Here is a 20,653-nt window from a genome sequence, read left to right on the forward strand (position 1 = left end):
TATATATATATATATAAAACTAAATTATGTATTTTCTTTCACACAACTTATCACGATTCACATATATCACAGTAATTGTTTCATGTAAAGTCACATGTGTCTCATGATAATAAATTTTGTTCCTTTTGATATGAAAGAAAGGAGACCGAACCAACAACTTCAGGTGAAAGTTTAATGTTCTTAACCACAAACACAGTATACGTAGTGTTACTGATCTAATACCATTAAATACCTAAGCGCTCTCTCTCTCAAAACAAAAACAAAAACAAAAACAAAAAGAAATGTATAATAAAGCTTATTTTACAAGGGTACATAGTACGTCATTACCTCTCAGAGTGACGAGGCACACAAACGACCCCTTCCAAGTCCCACATTACGACAATTTCAATTCAAACACCATCCCACCACGAAACCGGCCTCTGTATCCCTCCCGTCATACTAAAATATCACTTCCACAAGCTAACCTCATAGCCAGTAGCCAATTTTTACTAATTTCATTATTGTTGGATTATTTTATTTAATTCATCCCCCTTCATTTCATTGACTTGCTCTCCTTCTCTCTCTTCTTCTCTCTCTCTCTCCTTTAAATATTTCATGTCACCACATCTAGCTCTTGTGTCCTCCTGCCCTTTGAGTTTCCAATATTAATATAACATGATACATAAATTAATCTCCCCACAACTTCATCACCAAAACCCCAAAACAGATCAACCCTTGTTCTTCTTTTTCGATCCATCTTCGTCTTCGCCTTCGCCTTCACCGGCATGGATTATTCGGCGGGCAAATCTCCGAGAAGAGAGCTTCAGCTTCAAGGCCCACGTCCTACACCTCTCAGGGTTCATAAAGACTCTCACAAGATCAAGAAGCCTCCAATTGTTCCCCAACCCTCCTCACAACCACCCTCCCACCAGCCTCATCTCTACCAGCAGCCACGTCAGCCGGTCATAATCTACACCGTGTCCCCGAAGGTCATCCACACAAACCCTAGTGACTTCATGGACCTTGTCCAACGCCTCACGGGCTTAAACTCTTCTTCATCTTCTTCCCCACCTACGCAAAATAATCCTAATAATCCTCCCAATTATGACAATAACAATAACACTAATTCTCTTGATGATCAAGTGATGAAGACAAGTTCTGCTCAAGATGTGTCGCAAGGGATGGAGATGGACGGTGATGATGGTGGTGTGAGGCAGAAGGGTTTGTTTCCGGGGATCTTGTCACCGGGGCCTGCTTCGCTCAATCCGATTCCTTCGAACTTCTTCTCTCCACCGTCGGATAGCTTCTTCCATGATTTGAGCCCGGTGCTCCATGGAAACAGGAACTTCATAGAAGGTAGCTTCATGCCTAGTCCTTCAAACTTCTTTTCCCCTAGCACTCCACCCATAGACTTATTCAACAATTTCCCCGATTTATAGTTTTTCTTTTCTTCTTCAGTTTTTCTATTTTCAGATTCTTTTCCTTCATAGAAAGAATGGGAATTTCAGGGGAATTACTTAAGATGTAGATTGCTTTTGGTTCCTGGTTTTTTTTTTTCTTCTGAGAAATAGAGTTTTAGTCATTGGTGAAGAAGATAATACAAAAGGGACTAAAGTGGAATTTTGAATTTGTTTTGGTGGGGAGGCAGGTGGGAAAGTTCTTAGATTAATTGTTAGTTTAATATTGTGGGCCGTAGGATGGAGAGTGGCTGGCTCTCAAATATCATATATATGATACCCATGCTTTTGTTTTCGATGCCATCTTTTGTCATGTACCTTTGGCATGTAATTTCCAGCACATGTAGTTGACCTTTCTCATTGCTCTTTTCAGTTTGTTTTATACGTGCTTTGCACTAATTTATACTACTGTTCGAATCCCTTGCATTTCAAACTATTCTCTGCTAAGATGAACATAACCATCCACATTAAGGTTCTTATTCAATGATTATTTTCATATATATAAAAATCAATGAAATTGAAATTTATTTTATCATCTAAACTAGAGAAACACAATTTCTTAGATAAAAATAAAATGACAACAATAATAATCTAATTTGGGGGGAATAGTTAGGATGTTCACATTTTTCATAAATGTAACCAATTAGGTTTCCGCTCCCGTTTGTGGTTGAGCAGGTAATGCTACCCAGATGGATTGACGATCGAGTCCATTTATATAGAGACATTCTTCTAATCCCGACAACATAGCCTGATTTTTGTACTAATTACTCATTCTCTCTTCAATATAATACTATCTTTCTCTCAAATGTAAACATCCTAATTTTGAAGCTTCCTATATATATATATGAATGCACACATGCATAGTTGTTGAAACATATCATCCTAGAAATAGTATGAAGTTATGAAAAACTCTCTTTTCTCTTAGTATTTGATAAATGAGTTCACAGCATGACATGGGATTTTTACTTATATGGAAAATATAGCATAACATATATGAGTTATTTGAATATCTTGGAAAAAGAAGTAACTACGAAATTAAAAGAACTATGTGTACTGTCAATAGCTCTTTTCGTAAATTCATTTATGCGTATACACTAAGTTAATTCTACTTATACGAAAATCAATTGACAATGAGTATAGAAGCGTAAAAATTTTAAGCTTATTACACTATACTTCCATATTCAATGTCAGATATACTCTCAACAAATATAGGATTGAACCAGGATTTTGTGGAGGGGTGGACTACCATTGATTGACATAAACATCAGAATACATGAATGTGAACGTTAAAAGTCCTAGCAGCAGACGAAAGAAAATAAGTAATTGTTGAAACACAAAACAACAGCTTGATAACTTTTACTTTCCTCACCAAGCTTAGCAAACCTTGGGCTGTTTTTCCTTTTTTGTTCAATTCCTTTCTTCTTTAATATAATATAATATATATATACTACTCCCGGGCTTGCAGAAACTAAAGTTATTCATTACGAAACTAACATTTTTTATTATTTTAAGGTGAGACAGAAAAAACATTATATAGATTTTCAGACAAAAGTTGCATGCATGGAAAATACATGCAGCCGCCTATGCCCAAGTTATCCAAATGAATAAATGAATATATAAGTGGTAAAAAGGTGCTTAAAATTAAAATATATGCAGAATTTTATGCATATGGCCATTCATAATATATAAATATATAATATCTAAATATAGAGGTTCGGGATCTTCATATATGTTTTCATAAATCTACCACGATCAAGCATAAATAGTTAAATTGGCAGTCGAGCTTATAAGTTGAACATTCACTCTCACACCAAGTCTTCCAAACTCCTGCACAAATTTGTAAACTCCACGGGTCCACGACTCTCTCTCTCCAACTCCAATATTGTATCAGTGTGAAAGTAAGACTTTCCTTAATTTACAGATAATTTATTTTTAACTTGAACGATGCGATAAAAGAACTTTCCTATCGGGAGCTTGCTAGTTGACTATGGAACTTGCCCGCTTATATATCCTTCTAGAAGACAAGGGTTAATTATTGCTGTTAAAATCTGGTGCTTGAGGTGACATATCCATATTTGGTGTCTCAAAGTCAAAAAAAATTCAATATAATAATCATTAAATCATATGCTTTGCTATAATCGGAGTGGTTAACAGCAATTAATTAAGGAAGGATTAGTCCACAAAACTATCAAACAGACTAAAAAAGTAGTAATTGGAAAGATAAAGTTGGATTTAGGTTGGCAGCCTCCACAGGCTGGATCAATACAATTCTAGGTTGCACATTAGCTTTTCTTAACCTAATACACGGATATAATAAAGATACGTGTAAATTGTAAGTTATATAATTATAATTAAAGAAAGGATAATTATTTGTCTCACGATAGGTTAGAAGCAATCTACTAATTGTTAATGTGATATGTACTTATTTACAGGAAATAATGAAACTAATAGAATCTAGTACATTAAAATGCCCTTAATTATAATAATTTAGAGAACCTCAGTGGTACAAAGAGAGGACGGCATGAATCTTGATCCGGCAAGCTCACCTTAATCAATACAACCCAAAAAAGAGAGAGCATACTTAGCTAACCTAGGAACGAGGTTTTTGAACGCATAAGTACTATCTCGAGTTTATTAGTAACTGCTATTAATCACTTGAGCTAGAAGCTCTTTTTGTGATAAAATTCATTCTTTAAGTAGATACTCATATCATATCAGCAGCATGATATCATGGTATGATCGTCCCATAAAAATCTCTTTATAATATTCTTTCTTCCTTTTTAATCAAAAAACAACCTTAGGATACGTAACATATATATTAAGAATTTGAACTAGAAGTCCTTTTTACGGAGTTCTTTAAGATTATAGATAACCATATCACATCAACGTGATAACGTGGTATCACCATTCCATAAAACTTTCTTTATATTAATTTCTCTTTGTTTTTACCTAGGCTTAAAGGAAGAAATTTAACTGGAATATGATCAAGAAGCAACGTTAGGATAAGTAACAAATGTTGAAAAGTCGGCAAACTTTCATCAAATTTTTATTTTGGCTCAGTGTGCTATGACATATCACACAGCACTCTTGATCGTTAAGGTCTTCGCCAAGTTGCCAAGTTGCGTATGAAAATGAAACCAGTAAATTTTGGCACGTTTCTCATACTAATTTGAAATAATAATGAGATATTTAGTCATACACATGCTGAAAAAGGACCAAAACATGGGATTGACTTATCTTTCCATTTGCATTAGTATCATTAGTTCCTCAACCACAAAGTCGTAGAAAAAAATGATTTGATGGCTTTACTATTTCTAAAGCCCCTCCTATGTGCCATGCCAAATTCCTCCAATTCATCTTGGAAATACTACATTCTTTTTTCTTTTCTTTTTTTGGTAAAAGAAATTAATTCTCATTTATCGGAACTGAAACTGCCCACGCAAAGACAAATCCCAGCATCAAATGGTAAAAAAACCTACAATTATCAAAACAAAACTACACTAAACATCATACTGTACAGGGTTTGATTGAAAATAAAATAAAATAAAATTCAATTCACATGGATTAAGAACAATAGGAATTCAGTGGTTCAGGATCACAACTAATATCTACATTGTTGCTCAACGTACTAACTGGACTCTGTCCATAACAGGTTAAGGTTAAGGGCAATGCAACGTCTTTCTCCCCACCGGGAGCATTACCATTTGTTAATTCTGGAAATTTCTTTGCCCTAAATACTCCCCATAAATAAACCTTTGTCTGAAACCCTGCAAATCAATATAGTCAACACTGCTATTAACCTGAAAGGAGAAAAAAAACTGGAAAAGCTTTAAACAAATAGCGATTTCAAGACTCACTCTGATATTGCTCGGGCAGTATAGTCGAAGTGAAAACTAAAAGCTCAGCATTGTCCAGAATGGCTTTCATAGCGAGATCATCCTGGATCATGCTAGCCACGAGACTGTCAAAATCTTTCTCATCTCTGCACCCAAAGAAAAAAATAATAACTAAGAAAAACAGCGAATGTTAAGAAATCCAAACAGCAGAACTAGATGGACAAAAGTAAGACAGTTAAATGTACCACCTTTCGTTGTCCGGAAAAAAGTAAAGAGCGATGCTCCGGTCACTAGGTCCCAACTTCTCAAAAGCTTTTGGCCACACATCAGTCCTACGAACCAATTCTGGAAAAATCAGCAACGGCAACAGTTCTGCCTCCTCGCGCACTTTAGGACAGGCTAAGCTAGAGAGATGGGCTACAAGTCCACTAACAATGTTGAAGTCTTTGTTGAATATGCTTAGACTTCCCCTGTCAATAAGACAAACTAGCTCACGAATTATACCCTGCCCACCATAAATTTGAAAGAGGCGGAAAGGAAATTTCTTTTACCTCCAGATTGGATCAATGATAGGCTGTGCGGCAACATAAGAATTGTGTTCTATGATTTGTAAAGCGTCACTAGTAATAATTTGAGAGGTTTTTACAAACTCGAGAACGTCATGGAAGGAATTGAACTGATATTCAAGAACTTCTCTGCACGGATTACCAACATTCTGACCACTGTCACAATTATTACTGCCCTCAGCCTCATGTTCACAAGGGCTACCTTCACGTATCTGTAAAACCATTTTATCCCCTTCACATATCTGCGCCTTTTTCGCCACAGATTTAGGAAAAGTCAATCTATTCTTTTTCCTCCTCCTTTTCTTCAACTTCTTGTTATGACAATTTTTTGTTGATCTTACTGATTTATCAATTGTAGAAGGCTTTATAATCTTTGGTTCACAATCCACACAAAGCCAAGTAATATCTTCATCAAAAATATTTTCTGCAGGCACATCAAGGCAATAACTGCAAAGAAATAAAAGAGAAGAGGCATCAGTTGATCACCAATCCATGCAAAATCATTTTAAAAAGTTAAAATTGAGGATTCAGGCAGCTAAGATATCATAGAATTTGTACTTTTAAATATGATTTCAAGAACTAATTCAATGTCAACTTGCAGCATCATTACAGTCATGCATGCATCTGTGCTTTCCAAAGTTCAATAACCAGGAAATGAAGCATTTATTTCAGGATAATGTGGTATATAAATAACGGTAATGTGTCACTTCTTTCTCATGGGAAAAAAAAAAGACAAACAAAAGAAAAAGGAAACAAGTTATACAGATGAATAGCATAATTCTGGCACTGTTCACAGTAGATTAAGGCATCTTCAAAGCCTCTGTCACCACACTGTTGACAAACAATCACCTGCAACAACCCACAGTTAACGTTAGCATCTTTCTGCGCTACTTATAGATTATTAATTAGCATAAAATAACAAAACAAACAATCCCAGAACACAAACCAATACTAACTCAATAACTGGATCCATATAAACAACCAAAAAGAAGAGACTACAAGTTTAAAGTGATGTGGAAGTAATCATGAAAACTTATTTGTTCAACCGTTATCCACAATTACCCAAAAGCACATGTTTGTATCAGCTCCACTCCCTCCTCAATCTTTTGTGTCAGCCAAAAAGGATTTATGCGAAATCCCCTTAACTTTTAACCAGTAAGCTGGTCACTGACACTACCACAGGCGTATGATCAAGTTTAGTCAACGACTAAAATCTTTAAAAAAAGAGAAGATTTATACCTCGAATAACTAACAACTGATAGATCATTTAAATAAACCAATAAACCCATTTTTTCAACTGGCCAGACACTAGATAGTCAATTGCTAATTTCTATCAAGTTCTGAGAGAATTGAAGAAGAATTGGAATACAGTTGAAGACAATGAATCCACAGCGACATGCTTGCCCGAATAAGCACGTATATGCACACATACGTAATTTTTTTTCTTTCTCTAGGGTTGGGGAGTGAGGGGGATCAAACACCCCCAGTATTTAGCAGTATCAATGATAAACCAGTCAACCAAATGAGTTGGTATAAAAAAGTGGAATCATAAAATCCATTTTCTTGAGGTACCAATCAAAACAAATTCAGATATTTTTCCGAAACTAATGAGAGCTGCCTAATTAATGACCCAAAAAAAAAAGGTGGACATATGAAATCATTTATAATGCATGCTGGAATCTCAGAGTTATTTGAATGAAATAGCATCAACATAAATGAGCATTAATAAGAATCAATGTCGTTGGAACAAGATAGTAGGTTTTGCTTTATCTTTATTTTCCCCTGTATTGACTGGTAAAAGAGGATCCATCAAATCAAACATGGCCATATAAATAATTGAAAAAAAAAAAAGAAGTGAACCTCAAACACCAATAAATATCTTGTATGTTACGCAGTCTAACTGGGTAAAATACAACTCCCAAGAGTAGCCAAATTTGATAATTTAGGACTATTTAAGTACAGGTTACATTAACAATTATGCTCTGACATCTTCATTCTTCACGCACATCCGGTTTTCATTAAAATCTAATGCTTATGGAGACATTAAATGATACATGAGCCTAAAAGTCAAGAAATTCTTGTACATATTGAAGCTATACAAGTTTTAGTAATGTAAGAACAAGAAAAAGGAAAAAGATTGGATGAATCAATAAACAAAAGGAGAAGATCCAATGATATTACATCTTTAATCATGTTAGGAAGGATGAAACCAATGAAAGACAAAAAGGAAAAGCTGCCTTTATTTATAATCTCTAATCTTAATTAACAGGGCTGCTTACTGCGAATATGGATATATAATTACCCCAAAGAAGACAAGGCAAGTTGAGGTGCAGTTTATAATTAAGCAAAAAAAACTAGGTTTGCTCAGATAAAAAAAGAAACAACTTCGGTTTGCAGATTTTGAAATTTGATGGGTTAGACAGCAAAAATAACAATAATATATTAATTAGATCTATATAAAAAAAAAAAGATTTCAAAGCATTAGCCCTCTAGCATTAGAGACTCATGAATAAAAATGGCAACAGAAAATAGAAATGCAATTTATCACTGAGGTATATAATCTAAAGCTGCAATTTATCACTGAGGTATATAATCTAAAGCTGCTTAGTATAGCGTTGTATAACTGAAATGCCCGAGCAGAGACAATCCTAAAGCATCATAACATATTCTGGCTCTGCCACTCAAGTACAATCACTTTCCTGGAGAAATTTTATACTCCCAGTAATTACTTTACCATCTTAAAAGTCGCTGGAAAGAACTAAGTAATTTGAAGACTAAAGTAAGGTACAGAGCAAACACAACCCACATATGACATTGACTAAGGAAGGAACCAGTCTCAAATTACAGAGTCAAATCTACCGCTTTCACAATAAATACAAAAGAAATTCTTATAACCACAAAACTAAAAGGAGGAGACCAACCAACAAAATGCAACAGCTAAAAAATCAGCAAAACTTCACTTATAAAAGCAATATCTCTGACCTAAAAGTCCACAATCACACTCCCTCAAACACTTCACAGGCTTTCAAGAAAAAATCAGCAACACAGTTTCTACTAACTTAGCGAAGAACCATTCAAACATATTGAGTAAATCGAAACTTTTCAGAAGCCAAATATGAAATTAAAATTGGAAAATGTAGCCAAAATTCAAATGGGTAGTGTGCAAAGAAACATACCATAGTTTGCATGTTCTCAAGGTTCCAACATGAAAGTTGCAACCCTTAAATTTTCTGTGAAATAAACTGCAATACGAGAACTCTGGGGGTCAATTGGGAGCGAGAATGTGAGAGGCACGGCACGGAGGAGCCAAGGGCATTAGGGTTTCGAAGAGTTCGTCTTTCAGTGCTGCCCAATCAGTGAAGCACTGCAAATTTGTCAGAGATCTGGGATTTTGTCAGTGAGAAGATGAAATCGAGAGAGAAAATTGAAAATATAAATATTTTGTGGGAAAACAAATAAGAGGGAAAATCTTAAAACCAAGAAATGTGAAGGTGAAGCAACTGAAAATAGTGGTAGTCGTGGTGAAGGAAGTGTGGCGCTTTGGGTGGGAAACAAACGATTATACGGTACGTCGTTCATTCACCTTGAGTCGAGTGCAAACGTGAAGTCGTTTCGATGTGGACGATAAAAGTACTCCTACTGCAGTGACCCCTGTCAAAGATAAGACATGACATGTCATGCCTTGTCTTTACCTATATGACATTACAAAGCAAGCGCAAAAATGCAGAGTCGTTGAGTACGTAGTCAGAAGTTCAGTCTTCGGGTTTTTTGGGGTTTTGGTTTTCAAAAGCTTTTCGTTTGTTGATTCCGGTTTAGAGCATCTCTAATCTTTCGTTTGGATGAGGAAAAATAATTCGGAATTTAGCTAAAAGTCAGGAATTTAAGAGAGGAAATTGACAATTCCCTTATTTGGCAACTTAAGCGAGGAATTAATTAAATGACGTGCAAAAGAAATCGTGAAAATTGAGGCATTAAATTCTCAAGTTTAATTTCTACCAAAATAGGCGTCATTTCACAATTTCCATAATGCGGGAATTCATATTTTCTATTGTGCCAAAACTTGCATAAAAAAACAGCGCCAAAATTCATTTCACAATTATTGTTTGTACAATGATCTCTTTTATGGTTACGCTAGTACAATGGTATTATGATAATTTTTGTGTTAAAGAGCCTTCACATGATTGGGATGAAGAAATGCGATCTTATTTGAACCGTATGTACAATGGAAAATGTTGGAGGTAAAAACTAAACGGGTAGTAATTAGACCAACTTAAAGATGAGGAGGAGGATGATGAAGGTGAGGACCCTCTGTATGTGAGAGCATTCGGTAAGTACATATGGATGCATACAGAAGACAAATGTACGTGGTTCACCCGAATAATGGGCTATGTCCACGGAGAAGTATGCTCTTATTATGATAAAGACCGTATACATTGCACATAGGCTGAAGGCTGAAGGCCGAGGGAGGGTCGAAGGTCAAGGTCAAGGTCAAGATCAAGAGTTGGTGAAGGCCAATGATCCGTGAGCTTGTAAATGGGCTTAGGGGTAAGCTCATGAGGCCCTAGTAGCCCGTCTGACTCTTCTTTTCTTGAAGGAGAGAGGTCTCCTTTTATAATTGAGGGAGAGTCCCATCTTCTTGTGTTTTGTCGATGTGGGACTCCCTTCCCTTTGCTTGGATTGACTTGGGAGTGCTTGGCCAGATATTGTACAAACAGGAGTTCCCCAAGCTCCCGATTAAGGAGGTATTTCTTGATTGGGGACTTGTAGTTATAAATGCACTGGCCAAGCAATGCTTCAGCTCCTTCTTCGCTTTCTCGTGTATGCATTATCGGTGCAGAGTTGTTCAATTAGTACTTTCCGATCACCGAAGGTAAAGGTACCGAGTGTTGAGTAGCAGTTATTGAAGGGCATGGAGCTTGAGTCGCATGACAACTACTGGAGGCATGCACTATCGTAGGTGTTGAAAGTGTTACTACAATAATGGGTATCGTTCAGCAGTTGGCATAGGTGCCGGAAGCTTAAAAGATTCTTCATTGGTGCCGTTCGGCATGTGGCATAGGCATGGAATGAAAAGATATCTCTTGGGAGGTGCCGTTCAGTATTCCTTGACACAGAAGATGCCGTTCAGCAGGTGGCTTTGGCGCCGTAAGTGAAGAGCGTCTCCAGAGGTGCCGTTCGACATGTGGCCTTGGCGCCGCAAGGGAGAAGATTCATCATGAGGTGCTGTTCGGCAGGTAGCTTTGGTGCTGTAAAAGAGAAATGTCTCCATGAGGTGCTGTTCAGCATGTGGTCTTGAGAAGATGCGCCATAAAGATGTTACCTATAGGGTGCCGTTCGGCAAGCAAGTGTTTGCGAGCTGATGCCATAAAGTTGATGCTGGAGTTACAATGTAAGCTTTAGAAGTTGGTGCTGCCATAAGCTTTAGAAGCGATGCCAAAAGCTTGGGAGCTGATGCCGTGACTTAGGAGTTGCCGCCGTAAGCTTCAAAAGCGATGCCGAAAGCTTGGGAGCTAATGCCATAAGTTTGGAACTGCTGTATGGAAGCTGATGCTGTCGTAAGCTTGGAAGCACTATTGTAGACTTAGGTGCATGCCGTTGGCTTAGGAGGATGTTTTTGGCTTAGGAGTTGTTGCCCTAAGCTTGGGAAGCTTAGGAGGCTTACTGTCGTAAGCTTTGGGCCTAGCAAATGAGTAGCTGTAGTATTTAGAAAAGGCATAATTATTAAGTAATGGATACTCACATAATTTTGGAGTGCCTAATGATGATTGGGGGATGTCAAAGACATCGAGCGCGCCGAATCATCTGAGAATACCGAAGGCATATGCCAATCATTAGGGGATGTGAAGACATCATACGTGCTGAATGATGCAAGGGTGCCGAAGGCGATGCTGAATCATTGGGGATGTGAAGACATTGCACGCACCGAATGATGCAAAGGGTCTGAAGGCATATCTGAATCATTGGGGGATGTAAAGACATCGTGCGCAGAAGGATGCAAGGGTGCCAAAGGCGATGTCGAATCATTGGGGGATGTGAAGACATTGCACACGCCGAATGATGCAAGGTGCCGAATCATTGGGGATGTGAAGACATCGACGCGCCGAATGATGCAAGGGTGCCAAGGCGGATGCGAATCATTTGGGGATGTGAAGACATCGCACGCGCCAATGATGCAAAGAGTGCCAAGACATATGCCGAATCATTGGGGATGTGAAGATATCGCAAGCGCCGAATGATGCAAGGGTGCCGAAGGCATATGCCGAATCATTGGGGATGTGAAGACATCGCACGCGAATGATACAAAGGGTGCCAAGACATATGCTGAATCATTGAGGGATGTGAAGACATTGCACGCGTCGAATGATGCAAGGGTGCCGAAGGCGAAGGTGAGGGCGATTGTAGGAGTGCCGAGAGGCACTTTGTTGTAGGTGCCGAGGGCACTCGAGAAGGAGAACGACATAGCCCTTCGTGTCGTTTTCCCACAGATGCCGTCAATCTGTTGGAGGTAAAAACTAAACGGGTAGTAATTAGGCCAACTTAAAGATGAGGAGGAGGATGATGAAGGTAAGGATCCTCTGTATGTGAGAGCATTCGGTAAGTACATAGACATGCATACAGAAGACAAATGTACGTGGTTCACCCGAATAATAGGCTACGTCCACGGAGAAGTATGTTCTCATTATGATAAAGACCGTATACATTGCACATAGGCTGAAGGCAAGGCCGAGGACCGAGGGCCAAGGTCAAGGCTAAAAGGTCGAAGGCTGAAGGCTAAAGGTCAAGGCCGAAGTCAAGAGTGGCTGAAGGCCAATGATCCGTGAGCTTGTAAATAGGCTCAGGGGTAAGCCCATGAGGCCCTAATAGCCCGTCTGACTCTCCCTTTCTTGAAGGAGAGAGGTCTCCTTTTATAATTGAGGGAGAGTCCCCTCTTCTTGTGTTTTGTCGATGTGGGACTTCCTTCCCTTTGCTTGGATTGGCTTGGCAGTGCTTGGCCAGATATTGTACAAACAGAAAATAAGTTAATTGTATTGATCAATTATGAATTAGCAAAAGTGCATTCAAAAAGTTATATAGAATTTTAGAAGAAAACGGTGCGTTGGTGCATACTTATATAGTTTTATATTGCATGTTTAGAATTATCCTGGGGCACTTGATGGAACTCACATTCCAATAACAGTGTCGGCGGAAGAAAGACCAAGATATCAAAATATTTAATTTTTGTCATTTATAATTTACATGAGCTATTCAAACATTGAAATTTTCAATTTCTGTCATTTACAAAATTTGACATACATAAATCCAAACACTGAAATCTTCAATTTCCAGAAATTGAAATGACGAAAATCTAAATTCTGTCATTTTAGAATTCTGTGTAATTTGCAATTCCTTCATTCAAACAGAGCATAACAGTCTCTTTAATACCTTTGGAATTCTAAAATAGGTGAGTCACATCAGAAACTCTCTCCAACAACCTTATGGGAGCAAATAATTGGCTTCCAATCACAAGGTGCCACATGAAAAAGGATAATATCTCCTAGGCCAATTAATTGAGCACATTTATTTGCCCAAAGCCTCCCAGCTGCTGCCTTTTTTCTTCTCTCCTTTTTTGACTCTCAATTCTCCCTCTCTTTGTGTATAATGTGATAGAACTCACATCATGCTTAGCTCACCTAACTTCACTTGAATTAGCTCACCTAACTTCCCTACCATAAGAAATCACATCATGCTTAGGTCAAAATGACCATCAACTTCATGGGCTCACGAATTGAGATTCCCTTAATCAAATGACGACTTTGAGCCCTCCGTTTTGAAGTTCATAATGTCATATTTCCAACCACATGTCATTTAGACCAATTCAAGGTCGGATGAAGAAGGCAAGTTCGAAACGAATTGCTAACTCAATCTTCAGTTTTGGCAACTGCAGATAAACGTCCTCCTAAGCATGGTTCCATGTTTGATGGGTGACAGACTCCATATTTATCCAATGGGACGAAATTTTGGATATGTTATGGTAGACACCCATTGGAACAACTTCCATGAAGGATATCTCCTCATCCGAGCTGTATAAGTTACTGAAATAAGGCTTGCAATGTAACCTACGAAATTGAACTAACAAGGAAGTGTAGCCCAAATTGGGTTTGTCTGTAAGCACTTCTTCCATTCATCTAAATCAGGCCTTAACATGCTTGAATTGCATGAATTATGCTCTCTTGCTCTATTGACCTACAAAACATGTAATAACCCAAACCAAAAATTAATATTTAATTATTAATTTATTAGAAGAAAAGACTAAAATGCCCTTAGAATTTTTATTAGGTCAAAGGTTGACTTTTTGACCAAGAAGGAAATTGGGGATTTCAATTATACCGTTGCGTAGAGCGCGACGAAACGAGTCCGTAGACACGTAGTGGACTCGAATCGGAATTATAACGAAGAAAATACGGTCAAAATACACTCAAGGGCAAAAAGGTAATTTTGGAAAACTAAATTTTTTAAAACCCTCGTTTCTCTCTCTCTCTGGCACCCTGAGCCCCCGATATTTCTCTCAAGCCGGTGGCTTCTCCAAGCCACCGCCGCCTCCGCCACCACAGTCACGAGACCGGTCACAAAATGACCTACTAGCTCGCCATCACGCCAGTCTTGTTCGCCGTCGAAGACGTCGAAACCAGGTTTTCCGACCGTTTTGACAGAACTTTGGCTAGCGGTTTCTCCCTCCTCCGGCCACCAATCCAGTCGTGTGAGGTATGAATTTCTAGCTATTTTTCATGATCTAGCTGATGGTTGAGTAGGATTTGAGGAATTTCTAGCGTGAGAGGGTTAATTTCGAACCTAGGATTCGGCCGGTTTTGAGATCACGGTTTCAGCCACTTCCGGCCACTTTTTGGGGTAGGTCCAAGAACAAAAGTGGTTCCAAATAGGGTGTTTTACCTAGGATAGGAGTCTTGAGCCGAGATGTTGAGTTTTTCCGGCGAGGCGTTATCGCTTTAGGCACCACGCGCCAGCGTGTGGGCAACCAGGTGGGGATCACAGTCAGTTTTAGAATGACCTCCTAGCCCTCACGAGCGTAGGATTTCGCGAACTTAATTTGGATATCGCTTAGACCGAACGGATCTCGCCTAGTATGCGATTTCCGGGTTCAATACGTTTGAACCGTTGGATTGTAGTTAATTCCAAGTATGTTAATCTAGACTTTCCCAGGATCGTATGGTATTTGACAGATCGTAAAATGGAGTCCCGGATACTCCAGAAATGTCAGCCCTAGAGTGAGGTTTACAAGAAACAAACCAGCATGTGTCCTAATGAGGAAAGAACTACGCGTGGCTTGATCCTCGTAGCGAGGCGCCTCTACTGTGCAGCCACGAATCGAGTCCTCGCCAGATCATTTTGGTCATTTTTGACCCACAATACCAGTGTCAGTTTTAACAGTTTCGACCCGATTTCCAAAGTGGAAATTGGATCAGTCGTTTCAAAACACACAAACAGAAGTAAATGACTTAGAATGCTAAGAAACTAAGCAAAAAAAACTATGTAAATTTGACACATATATGTATGAAATTATGAACTAAACAATTGTATCTCATTAAGTGCAGACAAATGACCAAAGCAGGTCTCCAAAATCTTTCCTTTAATGGGCCAGTCAACATGTCATTGATTTTTCCAAGAACCATACTTGCTGCCGACATATTATTCACTCGGTCAACATAGACCTCAGATTCTAGGATACCAAGCTCAAAACCAGGTTCTATTTTACACCTGCAATATACACTGTTTACATAGATACAATTGTTCCAAAAGCATAGTATACCATACATAATTATAAGCATAAATGATATGCAGCTGAACGTGGACTGATAGCCGTTCGCATTATGCTACATTAGTGAATGCCTTAGAGCATCCACAATGATGCTCTCTATTTCTTAGCTAAAATTTGGCTAAAAATATAAAAAAGCTATTTTAGGAGCTCTCTAAAAAATTTCAACTCCAACCATACTCCCAAATTTGGAGAGTCATAAATACTATAATTTTTTTTGATTGGTCCATCTCTATTAAAAAAAAATATATATAGTTAGCATTAAATAAAGATTTGAAATACTCATTAAATAAAGCAGCATTAAATTATAGGGAGCTACTAGGAGTCCTTTCTCTCTCCTCAGATTTAGGAGCTCTAGAGGACTCCCTATTTTAGGAGATGGATAGGGAGCGTGATTGGAGTTGCATTTTTACTATTCCTCCCTAAAATTTGTTTAAGGAGGTGGTTTAGGGAGTCCATTGTGGATGCTCTTAGGATACCCAATTTGGATGCCTTAGGATACATAATTATAAGTGTAGCTCACGATTTATACCCTGCCCACCATAAATTCGAAGGAGGCGGAAAGGAAATAAATTTTTACCTCAAGATTGGATCAATAGTAGGCTTTGCAGCAACATAAGAATTGTGTTATGTGATTTCTAAAGCATCACTAGTAGTAATTTGAGGCGTTTTTACAGATTTGGCAACGTCGTGGAAAGAATTGAACTGATCTTTCAGAACCTCTGTGCACGGATTACCAACATTCTGACCATGGTCACAATTATTACTACTCTCAACCTCATGTTCAGAAGAGCTACCTTCACATATCTGCTCTCCTTCATTTTACCCCCTTCTTCACATGTGAATGTGATCCATGCACCTTCGTTTTAGCCCTTTCACTTTCACATGTCTTCATCTTCTTCTTAGCACCTTCACGTATCTGCTCCTTTTCAGCAACATATATATTACTCTTCCTTTTAAACCTCGACTTCTTCAACATCTTGTTACGATGATTTTCTGTTGATCTCACCGATTTATCATTTGCAGAAGCTTTACATTGTTTGGTTCACAATCCACACAAAGCCAAGTCATATCTTCATCAAAATATTTTCTGCTGGCAGATCAAGGCAATAGCTGGATAGAAATATATAAATTTAAAAAAGGAAAAAAGAAAAAGAGCCATCAGTTAATCACCAATCCATGCAAAATCATTTAAAAAGTGAAAAATTGAGAATTCATGCAGCTAAGATTTCATAGAATTTGAAAAAGTTCATTTTGTGTGCTCTTATATTTTAAAGTTTGATTTCAAGAACTAATCCAACTTCAACTTTCACCATCATTACAGTCGCGGTTTTTATCATACGTGATCCCTGAACTTTTTTAAAGTCCTCAATTCATATGATTCTTCATCTTTTGGTCTACACAACAATTTGGTCCCTCTAGTCAAATTCCGACAAAACTTACCAACTTAAAAGGTATTTCATCAAAATATAAGTTATCTTAGTTCTAAAACTCACATTTTTTTTATCTACAAGACCATCTTCTCTCTATTTAGGATTTTACGTTTGAGTTCCACATAATTTGGAGAGCAAATAGCCTTGTTGGGCAAAATAAGTAACATTTACCTTTTTCTTCATTGGTGGACATGTTATATTTTGACGAAAATAACACTTTAAAGTGTATCATGTGCTATTAGGTGACCAATTTTAGTGAATATGCAACCAATTTTAATGAATATTTTGACGGAATGTAACTACATGGATCAAATTAACGAGTGGAACAAAAGACCATTTGATTGATTTAGAAGTTTAGGCCGCGTTCGGTATCGTTTTCACGGGCCCTGTTTTCATTTCCTGTTTTCTGGCAAAAACCTGTTCGGTGGAACGCTTCTGTTTTCCCTAAAAATATTTTCCAAAAACAAATCCAATTCATGAACAAAAGTTGAAAACGAAATTATGTTGTTTTCGTTTTCAACGTTTTCATTTTCAGTCCATACTATAATTCATTTTTTCCATCTCTCTTTCTCCAATCAACATCGATTCTTGTCTTTGAAATTCTCCATAGCTATTCTTCTTCTTCTAAAATCTCTGAGATCGTGATTTACTTATCAAGCACCAGACCCAAAAAAAAAAAAAAATCAACTGAGGAGCACCACTGTGGAAACCCATCTCCCCCGATCCAGACCCATCGTCTAGTTTGCCGCACCGGCACCTCCAAAGCACGATCACCACCAAAGCAATCGAACCATAACTGCCACAAACCCAGTTGAACCACTATCACCACCCAATCGAACCACCACCAACCATTAACAAATGAAAACAGAGAGAGGATGGGTATGAAGAGAGAAGAAGAACAGGAAGAATCAGAGAGAGGAAGAAGAAAATAAAAAATAAGAGAGGAAGAAGAAGAGAAAGAATCATATAGAGGAAGAAGAAGAGAAGAGAAAACAGAGAAAAAGGAAGAAAGAAAAAGAAAGTCTGGGAAGGAATAGAAGAAGAAAAAAGGAAAAGAGAAAGAAAAAGAGAAAAAAGAAGGGCACGGGCCTGGGAAGGAAGGAAAGGAAGAAAGAAAGAGAAAGAGAAAAAAGAAATGAGATAAGATAGTTTGTCTTAAAAAAAACATTAGAATTTTTTATTTGTTAAATTATACATTTTTTTTATTGTTTATAAATTTTTGTCTTCGAAAAATAGCAGATTTTTTTTATTAAAAAAAACTGAAATTAGCAAAAATACAATTGAAAATAAGTCACATATTATTATTTTCAAATTGATTACTGCACACATTTTCATTGTTTTTGTTTTATGAAGATGCTTTAATTAATCTACTGACGTATTTTTATTTCCGAAACGCAAATTTGCTTTCTTGTTTCATTCTCTCAAAATATTCTTAAAACACTCTCCAAAACGTTACTGACGTAAAGACTCACATATAAAAACTTAGGAAAAGTTCAGAGATCACTTGGATAAAACCCCTTTATAAAGACTCATATAAAAACTTAGGAAAAGTTCAGAGATCACTTGGGATAAAACCCCTTTATGCATGCATCTTGCATTCGAACAACTAACTCTTAAGGACAAAATTCAGACTTCAATAACCAGGAAATGGAGCAATTATTTCAGGATAATGTGGTATATAAATCACAGTAATGACTTCTTTTTCATTGAATTAAAAAGAAAAAAAGAACACACAAACAAAAGAAAAATGGAAACAATACAGATCAATAGCATAATTCAGGCACTTTTCACAGTAGATCAAACCATCTTCATAGCCTCTGTCACCATCACCACACGTTTGACAAACAGTCATCTGCAGCAACTCATAGCTAACGTTAGCATGTTTCTCCCCTATTTGTAGATTAGTAGCGCAAAATAACAAAACAAACAATCACACACCACAAACCCAATATTTACTCAACTCAATAATTGGATGCATAGAAGCAACCACAAAAATAGAGACTTAAAAGTTTACCAGTAAAAGACCCACTAGTGTGTGGTGGTTTGGAGCAATTGTTCCCAAGAAATGCCCTGGGTTTGAGTCCCAAAGATCTGTAGTGTGTGTGAGTTTAGTATGCTATCGCCATTCTCAATCTGAAAGTTCTTTAAAAAAAAAAAAAAAAAGGTTTACAATAATGTGAGAACATGAAAAAGAAAAAGATTGGATGAATCAGTAAACAGAAGAAAAGATCCTATTAAATAAGGTACAGAGCAAACACACAGCACATATGACATTGACTTATTAGGAACCAGTCTCAAGTTACACAACCAAATCTATCGCTTTCACAATAAAAGCAAAATTCTTCTGACCACAAAACTAAAAGGAGGAGACCAATGCAACAAAATGCAACAGGTAAAAGGGTCCCCAGAACACCCACCACTTCACACTCAAACTCTACTTCAAAAAGCAATCTTTCTGACGAAAAAGTCCATAATCACACTCCCTCAAACACTCAACAGGCTTTAAAAAATACAAATTTATAAATAAACCCAATCCTAGACATGTATTTATAAAAAAATCCAAGCACTATTTAAACATAGAAACACACCCAAAATCAACCCCAAAGTCAACTTTTTGGGTGTGTTTATAAATGGGTTTTGAGTGTGTATAATGATGGATTTTGGGTGTGTTTATAAAGTGTTTTGGGTGTTGGGTTTTTTTATAATTTTAACCTCCATTTTGGGTGTTTTAGTGAAACTTACTTTAAAAAAATCATCAAGACAGTTACTACTAACATGACAAAGGACCATTCAAGTAAATCAAAACTTTTCAAAAGCAAACTATGAAATTTAATTGGAAAATGTAGCCAAAATTCAAATGGGTAGTGGGCGAAGAAACATACCATAGTTTGCAAGTAGCTTAAAACTCCAACATGGAAGTTGAAACCCTAAAATTTTCTGTGAAATAAACTGAACTGAGAGAATGTGAGAGTGAGAGACAAGGAGGAGCCAAGAACATTAGGATTTTGCAGAGGTCATCTTTCTTTTTGGTCATAAGAGGAAAACAATCACTCAAGAAATCCAAATTTGTCAAAAAATCTGGGGTTTTGTCGAATCAAGAGTGGAAAATAGAAATATTATTTTGTGGGAAAGGGAAAATCTAGAACCAAGTATTGGGTGAAAACATGTCAAAATAAGGCATACCACACGTCTTATCTAAGTCACATGCACTGACAAGGTTGAACATTTCATGGAAAATCTCCTAAGGAGGTCATGTTATGCTTATGGAATGTTCATCTTTATCTTCATTCGACTTCCATTTTGATTTTGATTTCGAAAAACAATACGGTAGGGAGATACGATTTAGTGAGTTCGAATTGAAAAATGTGTTGAAAACTAATATGAAGTTATAATTGGGTGAAACAAATTTGGATAGTTGTGGAAAAATGAAAGTTAGTGAATTGGTGGTCTAATTGTCATATTCCCCTTGAATTCTAAAAGGACATATTGACACTTTATATTTTTTGATTGATAAAAACAAGAAGATCTTAGCTGAGAAAAAACAAGCAAATGACCGTTCTTTTTCTTGTAA

The 20,653-nt window shown here is 37.2% G+C and overlaps 2 protein-coding genes across 2 annotated transcripts; one reads left to right on the plus strand and one right to left on the minus strand.

The window, feature by feature from the left end:
- Positions 1–561: 561 nt before the first annotated feature.
- LOC103336372 (protein MKS1) lies at positions 562–1,869 on the plus strand. Its single transcript, XM_008239406.3, has one exon. It carries the CDS (start codon positions 765–767, stop codon positions 1,416–1,418), a length of 654 nt encoding a protein of 217 aa, XP_008237628.2. The 5' UTR covers positions 562–764; the 3' UTR covers positions 1,419–1,869.
- A 3,089-nt stretch (positions 1,870–4,958) lies between these two features.
- LOC148915914 (PHD finger-containing protein 1-like) lies at positions 4,959–9,370 on the minus strand. The gene is made up of 6 exons (XM_089055506.1): positions 9,015–9,370; positions 6,602–6,687; positions 5,824–6,285; positions 5,521–5,742; positions 5,294–5,418; positions 4,959–5,203 (listed from the first exon to the last, which is right to left on the minus strand). The coding sequence occupies exons 1-6, from the start codon at positions 9,024–9,026 to the stop codon at positions 5,001–5,003; spliced, it is 1,110 nt and encodes a 369-aa protein (XP_088911632.1). The 5' UTR covers positions 9,027–9,370; the 3' UTR covers positions 4,959–5,000.
- Between the last annotated feature and the right edge of the window lie 11,283 nt (positions 9,371–20,653).

This window comes from Prunus mume, linkage group LG6 (genome assembly GCF_029339155.1).
Source record: "Prunus mume cultivar Tortuosa linkage group LG6, ASM2933915v1, whole genome shotgun sequence".
Classification (NCBI taxonomy): Eukaryota; Viridiplantae; Streptophyta; class Magnoliopsida; order Rosales; family Rosaceae; genus Prunus; species Prunus mume.